Source organism: Notothenia rossii, assembly GCF_949606895.1.
Source record: "Notothenia rossii genome assembly, chromosome: 5".
NCBI classification, from domain to species: Eukaryota; Metazoa; Chordata; class Actinopteri; order Perciformes; family Nototheniidae; genus Notothenia; species Notothenia rossii.
Genome location: NC_136903.1, coordinates 53048265 through 53058223, shown reverse-complemented (window position 1 = coordinate 53058223; position 9959 = coordinate 53048265). Strand labels below are relative to the sequence as shown.

General features: G+C 36.0%; 1 protein-coding gene across 2 annotated transcripts; it reads right to left on the bottom strand.

The window, feature by feature from the left end:
- Positions 1-1625: 1625 nt before the first annotated feature.
- LOC307041143 (uncharacterized protein) lies at positions 1626-4587 on the bottom strand. 2 transcript variants are annotated; one of them, XM_079684471.1, is made up of 6 exons: positions 4386-4587; positions 3620-3694; positions 3424-3538; positions 2808-3124; positions 1957-2183; positions 1672-1761 (listed from the first exon to the last, which is right to left on the bottom strand). In XM_079684471.1, exons 4-6 carry the CDS (start codon positions 3056-3058, stop codon positions 1730-1732), a joined length of 510 nt encoding a protein of 169 aa, XP_079540597.1. In that variant the 5' UTR covers positions 3059-3124; positions 3424-3538; positions 3620-3694; positions 4386-4587; the 3' UTR covers positions 1672-1729. The 2 variants fall into 2 exon arrangements, 1 of the variants encoding a protein (XP_079540597.1); XR_013808705.1 differs by having other exon boundaries at positions 1626-1761; positions 1938-3124.
- Between the last annotated feature and the right edge of the window lie 5372 nt (positions 4588-9959).

Here is a 9959-nt window from a genome sequence, read left to right as displayed (position 1 = left end):
CTTGTGTCCAGTTCTTGGAGAGTGAAAACCTCGTAATGAAGACAATTGTGACAGACAGACACACACAGATCAACAAATGGCTGAAGGAAAACCAAGAACATGTGGACCATCGGTTCGACGTTTGGCACCTTGCAAGAAGTAGGTTAATTTTTTTAACTATAGTAGAATTAGAGTTCTCCAATTCACTCCAATTAAAAAAAAAAAAAATACTGAACTTTCTATTTTATAGACCTAAAAAAAAAACTGGTAAAGCTTGCAAAGGACAAGCAATGTACCGATATTGGGGAATGGATACAATCCATTCTGAACCATTTGTATTGGTGTGCCGTATCAACTCCGGATGGAAATGGAGAAATGATTGCTGAAAAATGGCTGTCCCTCAACAACCGCATTATAAACATTCACACCAAACATGGCAGAGTGTTCGAGAAATGTGCCCATGGTCGGCTGCCTGCAGCTCAGAACCGCAAGAAAAAATGTCTCAAAGCAGGTAATAATATTTTCTACGACAATGGACCACTCATCAAATGTTGTGTTGGAATGTTTTTGTGTCTTCAGTAAAGAAAAATGATATGCAGTGAAGAACTAATATTTTTTCTATTATCGTATATCCTATATCCTTTTTTGATTGTTTATTTTCAGATTCAGTGCCAGCACTAAAGCTGAATAAAGTTGTCAGCCAGAAAGCTTTTGTCAGAGATGTCAAGAAGATGTCACCTTCACAGCAAACCTACGGGGTGGAAGTATACCACAGTATAGTCAACCAGTTTGCCTCAAAGATGTATGCATACTCGTACACTGGCATATATTGCAGGTAAAGTATAATATGAATCTCATCAGAAAATACTAGAGACTTCAACTTTATTTGCTTATTTATCTATTTGCCAAGTTCTTCTTTTTTGGGGGTTTCCCCTCTCCTGTAGTGAGATCTATGGGTTTGTGTGCATGTAAATGGCCTGCAAATGCTAAAATCCCTATGAAATCTCTCTCTCTCTTTCTCTCTCTATACAATAAATTTATTTATTTTGTAGGTTGATCCTAGCAGCACTGCACTACAATGAGAACTCTGACGGGAAGCATGCCAAAACCAGTACAGGACAACTCCAATACACTGTGAAATTCCCCAAAGCAAAGAAAGGTGGTAATGTAGTTAGACGTGTGAATACAGCAGCTACATATGGTAAGAAAAGTGAAAGTGAGAGAATAATAACATTAATTTTACCGTTTTACCAAATTAATGAAAAACATTCAATCTTGGACAACATTATTGTGTAAATATTGAAAATTGAGCTATGTGAGAATGGAGTGTACAGTTTCAACTACAATGATTAATTATGCAAAGTGCCTCAGGGCATGCTATGCATAATTGGGGGACTAGAAAATATAGTATATAATTCTTGATTATAAAACATATTTTTTGCAGAGTATGTTACCGAACTCTTGACCGAGACTCTACGCTTGTGCGAAAACAATGTCGATGAGGAACCTTTCGATGTCCCAGATCCACTCACCAGTCGATGGGAAAAACCAGACAAGAGAGAGGCTGTTGCGCTGTTTAGAAGCAGATTTAATCACTGAACTGACAATCAGTTTTGTTATTGACTCTAATCAAGTGCTGGATACTACGACGTGTAGATGTCAGATGGAAACGTCGCCTGGATCTTTTTAATGGCACATGATGGCAGTGGGATTCTGTGGTTCTTACCAAGTATTCCCCAGCAAAATCTCACTAGCTGGCGGTATGCCACATAGCGATACATTCTGTAAAATACAAGATCATAAATGTCAATTGGTAATCACTTCCACCTTATTTGCTTATTTATCTATTTATTCTAACTTTGCCAGAGTGACCCAAAAATAATAACCCCAAAAAAATGACTTCCCAAAAATACATCAAATTTCTGAGCTCTACAAATTTGTGAACACAAGTAACTTACTCATTACGTGGCTGATCACCTGCTTGTTGTCTGTCCCTCTTTGAATAATGATGGTAGGCTGTCTGCAACACCCAAACATCCAGACAATTTGATTGGAATCCTGGGTGATCTATTACGCAGGTTATGTTTGCATCATCTCCCTCATATTCATTGAATTCCTCCATTTTGGCCACCATGACATCCTTTTCTTGGCAGCATTGGCACTCTTCAATTGTTTCCATGATTGTACATTTTTCACATGTACACCTAAATGTACAAAAGATAGTTGAGAAATAATTGCATTTTTAGGAGGAGACCTACTTCTGTGGTGAGTTCCAAGCCTAGCAGAGTCTGATGCAGTTACCTGAGCCAAGTGTCTATGAATTATAATCAAATGTATAACAGTAAATGGTAAATGGACTGTACTTATATAGCTGCTATGTATTATTATTTATGTACTATATATGAACATCTCTATGAATTATAATCACATGTATACCAGTCTGTGTTCTGTTGCCTGAGCCAAGTGTGTCTGCGATGTATTATTATTTAGTTACTATATATGAACATCTCTATGAATTATAATCAAATGTATACCCGTCTGTGTTCTGTTGCCTGAGCCAAGTGTGCCTGCTATGTATTATTATTTATTTACTATATATGAACATCTCTATGAATTATAATCAAATGTATACCAGTCTGTGTTCTGTTGCCTGAGCCAATGTGCCTGCTATGTATTATTATTTATTTACTATATATGAACATCTCTATGAATTATAATCAAATGTATACCAGTCTGTGTTCTGTTGCCTGGGCCAAGTTTGTCTGCTATTTATTATTATTTATTTACTATTTATTGAGAATCTCTATGAATTAAAGTCAAATGTATACCAGTCTGTGTTCTGTTGCCGCACCGGATCTCCGCCAAATCCAGGATCATCGTCCCCATTTTCGCTCCCGTCTGTATCTCTACCGCTACTTGAATACTGTGGCTCAAACTGGTATGGTTCCACCACGTTAGACTCGCCCGCATGATCTGATTCCACCACACCGGCATCCTCTTCAATAAAATCCTCCTCTTCTTGAAAGTGCATCGAGTCTATGCTGTCGAAATATCCGAGCCAGAGTCCGACATCAGCCATATAGTTAGTGTATTATTCAAAAAGTGTTCTACTCGTGACGTGCGTGACGTCACTAACCGGCGAAAGCTGTTTGGTCCGGAGCGGTCGTGTAACATCGGAAGCGAGCATGGAAAGTTGTAATAAATCACAATTTATAAATACAGCGGGCATATTGTCATTAATGACAAATGATTTCCCATTAATAATAGTATATATTATCCAAATAAGAACAGTGTTGTCCTTCATTTCGTAAGCTCTTTAAGTAAAAGAACAAATCATGTCAAGCTTTACATCTTTCAGTCTTTATAGTGCACTGTTGGAAATGACATTCCAAATGCTAAATTCAAACACAATACCATAAATAACTGGGTACCAAAGTGCTTTACCTGATAGAACACGTTCCGCACGGAGCAGTAACCATCCGGCTCAGCCTTTTGCTGCATATCATCTCCTCCCTCTCCACTGTTTCCAGTAGATCTCTACTGCCTCTGTCCAATAAAACTGAAATGCCCCAAAACAATCATATTTAAAGAGTTAAAAACAATTACTTGCTTTTGGCATTCAAATGTATTAGAATCTCACCTTTTTCCTGGATGTCAGGAAGGCGTTCCCTTCAAGTCCGCAACCAGTCATAGCATAGGAGTTCAAATGCAAAGCCTGAACGATGACAAGAGCGAAACTTACATTTTACAAGATAAGTAATACCAGAGCAGTGTGTACGACATGCAGAGAGCAGATCAAATCCCTGACAGACTCATACACTTTGGTGATATCCTCATCTGATAATGATGTTTCATTTTTAGCAGCAAAGTAACATTACTCAAGGTATGTTGGACCCGACTCATGTACAGTATGTTTTGCATCTCCTTAACAATGGTCTGTATAGTTGAGTAGAAACAAACTGTCCCTACAATTTCAGGTAGATTAACAAAGAAAAGTTTGCAATGAAGCACAAAACCCCTCTTTGTATTAAGCTAGCTGCCACAGAAAGTACAGCTTAACATGCTAACCTGGTAGAGTTAGCTAACGTTAGCTAACTTCATGTCCAACTAAAAACCTCTAACATGCATTACATTGACGATTTTAAACACAACTTAACTCTCTCAACTTGTAAAATAACGTTAATTTAACATACCCTTAATAACTACATCACGTTTTTCAGGGGCAACACAAACTGCAGAAAACGTTAGCTGCTAACTGTTGTTAGCTAAGACAGCTAGCTCGTAACAATAGCCTCCTAGCAAACTTAAGGTTACGTTAACATTAACTTAACATTGTAAGAAAGCAAAACGAACCTTCGAGAAATATTTTACTCTCAGACTGGGTGTAATTGTGTAGCGTTGCTTACCTCCAGAAGGACTTTTAGCTGTTTCCCAGTAGAGACTAGAGAGAGCTGTCAAAGCGGTTGCTCTCAGAAGAGCAGCATTGGGCGGACCAGATAAGACCAGAGAAGAACCAGTTAAGCACCAGAAAAACACAAGAATGGTTCTTGAACCGGTTTGGTTTATTGGCAGTTTGCAAACCACTTAAGAGTACTGGAGTGTGAAACAAAAGCTATTGAGTCAGCGTTGTGGTGCTGTTGCTTTGGTCTGGGTCGCTGGATCTGTGAGCTAACCACGCCCCGTTCATTTGCATATAAGGAATGGAAATGTCTCATCATGAAATACAAGTCACCTGAAATAAATAAATGCGTCATTATGAAATACAAGTCATCTGAAATAAATAAATATGTCATTATGAAATACGATTCTCTTGAAATAAATAAATGTGTCATTATGAAATACAAGTCTCTTGAAATAAATAAATAAATGTGTCATTATGAAATAAAAGTCTCTTGAAATAAATAAATGTGTCATTATGAAATAAAAGTCCCATGAAATAAATAAATGTGTATTTAAATGTACATGTATACATATTTATTGCCTAATTTATTTATTTCAGAATGTATTTCATTGGCATATTTATATATATATGTATTTATTTAATTATTTATGTATTTATTTAATTTTCGCTTAAATGCCATTCCATATTAAGGGAGCCTTCACTCATTGGTATAAATTACAGAAATCATTCTGCAGATATATTATGCCTAACAATAGATGTTCCGAAAGTTTCGCAAAAACATTGTTCGATAAAACAATTGTAAAAGTGATTTTAATTTTAATTTTACCAATTATATGGGGGCTGCCATTAACTGAAGATTGTGATGACACTACTAACAGTACAAGGTATGTCATTGTGTAGAAGCATAACGGAATCAAAACTGGTTGATTATTTTATGGTAGAAGGCATGTATGAAAAGATTGACTAGTTCTGAGCATTAATGTTTGGATAACATCTTTCAGCAGTTCACCACTCTCACACATAGCTTAGGGCAGTCTTAAAAATGTAAGGGTTGACTAGATTTTGATTGAACTTTTCTGTATCACAAAGTGATTGCACATTATTGTAACTTTATCATGCATGTCATGGAAAGCTTACATCATGAATTTGTGGGCTCTGGTTCATGAATGGAACCACAGAAAACTTTGGCTGGCCTTAAAATATTCTTTGTTTACTGTAGGCTACCCCTAAAGTGACACAATTTAAATGGTAGGTTAAGGTACATGTAGGTAGGCAAATTATTATTATTTTTTTAGAAAATGATCAAATCTGCATGAAAAATGGAAAAATATTGAATTTTTTGTGGGAATTTATTTTATTTGTCTACTCAAAATATTTTATTTGCCTAACATTTTGAGTAGGTAGGGTTACAGCAAACGAACCATTTTTTAAAGCCAGCCTTATTCAGCAGTATTTCCCTGAGAGTGAGGCAAATAATGGATTTCATATTTTGTTTTTCATATTATGTAGTGGATATTTCTTATGTTACCTTATATGCTAAAACCAAATGTTTCTGAAAGCATTGTCTAACACTACTGTACCATTTCTTCATATGTGCTGCTGAAAAAAAGAACACATTGGATTTACTCAATTTAATTGTGGACATTTGTTGCACACAAATAATTTGCTTTGGCAGCAACCAATAGAATTGTTTTAAATCAACACAAACGATTTATGTCCAATCAACGCAAGTACTTTGTGTTGATTCAAAGTTATTGAAATGTGTTTCAATAAAGTAAATTAAACACTTTAATCATTTTACTCCAACCCAATTTGATCACTTTATTCAAACACAATTCAATCCCTTTTATTCCAACACTATTTGATCACATAACTCTAGCAATATTTGTTATTTTAATATTCCCATGTCTATTACATGTTTTCAGAATTGTAATTTTTTTTGTAATACATTATATTTATAAATATAATTTAATGTAAATATGAAACAGATTTTAAAAGTAAACATAACCCACTTTTTTTGCATTGAAAACGATTAGAAAGTTTTGTTTCAAGACCTTTATTCAAGAACCTGGAGATTAAATAATCACTCAAGTCTTTCCAAAACGAATCTCCAATTTGAGAAGTACAAATATTAAAAAGGACCTTACATATCGTTTAGCAATTTCGTTACAACAATAACAACGTAAACAAAAAAACAATATATATATATATATATATTAGGGCCGGGACTTTAACGCGTTAATTAAGATTAATTAATTACACAAAAATTAACGCATTTTAATCGCACTTATTTTTGCACCGCAGAACGTTTCTCACTGGATGAGTTTCAGGGGTAGCCTACCGATTATACTGGAGCACCAACTAACGTTCATGACTTCAGACAACAACAAACCACACTGAACAATAGTCAAACGTGAACGAAGAAGCTGATGAGACCACTTTGGTTGGCCCCGTGGATGGGACATTTTGTTTTAAAAAACGGACGGATGGAAGCGTCGATAAGAGCAAGGTTGTTTGCAAATTATGCAAAAAGGAATTTGCATATCACCGCAGCACATCAAGCCTCAAGTATCACCTCAATGCAAAACATATAGCAACTAGCGTGGAAGCTAGCGTGGACGTTAGCCCGACTCGGAGTACAAGGACCCACACCCATTTTTAAATCAACTGTTGGTAAATCAACAAAGTCTGTTATGGCACCTGAAGCAACAGAGAGATGTTTTCTAATAGTCAGGGTTTCCAATGTTCTGAATGTACTTGAAAGTATTGTGTTTTACTTAAAAAACAAAGTGTTATAGTTTACAGAAGGTCTACCTACCTATAGGCTACCTGAATCTCTGAAATGTACTATATTCCTAAATATGCTATTGCTACACTTTATGGCAAAAATTGCACTTTTCTGTAGGTTTAGGTTAAGTACCACCTTGAAAAAAATAAACAATGTTTTGTTGCTTAAGCTTATGTATTCAGTCATTATTCAATGGTATACTAAAATCCATGTGAAAAATATTGCTTCTCACTGTTCTCAGGTCAAATATTTATATGTGATTAAAAATGCGATTAATTTCGATTAATTAATTACAAAGCCTCTAATTAATTAGATTAATTTTTTTAATTGAGTCCCGGCCCTAATATATATATATATATATAAATAAAGCATCCCCTGCTTTTTATAAGGCATCAATAACTGCGGTGGTGGGAGAACCAGCCACACCACTCAGTCCAGGAATGTAGACTCTGCATCTCAACTACAAGAACAGTGTAGGAACAGCGAGCCGTGAACATGGACAGTGAACATGGACAGTGAGCTCTCTTCACTCGTGCATTTTCCTCTTCAAGTTTTGGGCCTTTCTTGAAAGGTCAGATGCATCCACCTCCATTATAAGCTTCTGAATAACTTCTAAGGTGTTGCGGAGCTTCAACGGGTAATTCATGTTTAGGGCATACATGAGTCCAAACAGCATTACAGCTGCAAGAGCCACATTCTCCAGATCCTGAAGCACCACCACACCCTCGAGGATTACTCCGACATCAGAGTAGTCACTGCTGGGAGTCTCTCTGGAAACATAGATCCCCACTGTTGTTTCTTCTACCTCACGTAGTGTGTTGGCCTCAGTCATGTCTTGGTGGAAGACAAATTATTTCTTTAAGGATAAGATTTTTTTACTCTGACCTCATTAAGACACAATTTGCTTATTTGACAATACTGGTAGACTCTACTGTGGCACTACACTAATTAGCACAATGCTTGCGGAGAAGAATACCTGGTTTGTTTTCACCTGTGGGTTTCACCAGCCTGGCTAACAAATTGTAGGTTGTACATTAAATTGAGTGAATGGTAATTATTATTGGTAATATATATATCAGAGACTTTAAAAAGAGGAGAAGGTTGGAGAGAATAAACAGGTGAAATGAAATGACACCAAATGCTGGAGACTAATGAGCAAAGCATTAGGTACTACTCCTGATTCATAATTCACCCTATGTAATGTAATATAAGCCCCGCAGGCGGAAGATACTGCAGCCTGAGGAGGATAGAGCTGTCCTTAAGACTATTGCATTAGTATTTGAATGTGTCTCTGGAATCAGAAGAACACAAATCATGATAGACCATGTTAATTCTAACAAAACCAATTATAATATCAATTTCAGGAAGACAGCTATGTAACATGTCTGGTAATATGGTCTGGTATATCTGGTCAAATGAGGTTCTTTTAACTGAGGCTATTTTTATTCTTAAAAACATGTTCAAACTAACTTTTTTTTTTATGTGGCCTACTACTTTAACACACACTCACCATGTACTCCTTCACCAGATCCTCAGGATCCTCATTGAGGTAGATGCAGAGTCCTTTAATGAGGCACTCCCTGCCAGCATCGATGTCTTCCTTAAGGATTAAAACGAAGAATAGGCCTATAGGGACATTTTAATCAAATTGAACCTATGGAGTGGTCACATTTTGGGATAATTTACCATTGTAATTGATTTTAGACTGACCTAATGCCAAAAAGGAAATATTATATATATACACACACACATATATACACATATACACACAGCTAAAAAGTTCTTACCGTCATCATGGCAGCCATGTCTTTTAACTTCTTGCCCTGCTGCCCCGATTTTTTCGAGAACACCCTCAGCAGACTTGCGGAGTGTAGGTCAAGCTGTGACAGGAGCCTTGACTGTAGAGCCATAGTTGTAATCCGCTTGAACTCTGCGTTAACCTGAAACAAAATGAAACCATTTTTTAACAACACGGCCCACTGACATACACACATTTGTTTCATTAAACTTACAGTTGCCAATCACATAACTGTATGCACTATGCATGTTTGCTCAGCATTTGATTTCTGCTATGGAATATTGGGTGTGAATGCTGAAAGCATTTTGCTCTACCAAGATGTAATCCAGCTCGACGCGATCTGATATATTTTAGACAAACTTATTTTTTTAGGCGGCTTTGATGTAGTGCTAACTTATGGAAGCCCATTTCCGCCCCTTGAAAAAAATAAAATCCCCATGAAAAGTCATAATTATGAGATAAAAAAGTCGAAATTATGAGATGAAAAGTCGAAATAATGAGATAAAAAGTCATAATTATGAGATAAAAAGTCGAAATTATGAGATAAAAAATCGAAATTATGAGATAAAAAGTCATAATTATGAGATAAAAAGTCAAAATAATGAGATAAAAAATCATAATTATGAGATAAAAAGTCGAAATTATGAGATAAAAATTCGAAATAATGAGATAAAAAGTCATAATTATGAGATACAAAGTCGAAATAATGAGATAAAAAGTCGAAATAATGAGATAAAAAGTCATAATTATGAGATACCTGTGGGGGGTATAATACGCACATTTCAATACACATGTAAAAATGTCAAAAACTCAAGAAATTGTGATTTTCAAGGATGATACAGTGGTGGTATGACTGTGGCTTTCTGTCAAACACCTGGATAGCTCTCTTGAACAGCTGTTCTATGGGTTTCAGGTGTGTGGCACAAGCAAACGACCAGTTTGTAAAACAGTATTCAATGTGGGATAGAATCATACAGTGGAGGTATGACTTT

Coding starts and splice junctions, on each gene's coding strand:
- LOC307041143 (XM_079684471.1), bottom strand. CDS start 3,058: ATGGCTGATGTCGGACTCTGGCTCGGATATTTCGACAGCATAGACTCG. Junction 2,184..2,807: donor CGGCAACAGAACACAGACTG/GTATACATTTGA, acceptor TTGTACATTTAG/GTGTACATGTGAAAAATGTA. Junction 1,762..1,956: donor GAGGGACAGACAACAAGCAG/GTGATCAGCCAC, acceptor TGTATTTTACAG/AATGTATCGCTATGTGGCAT.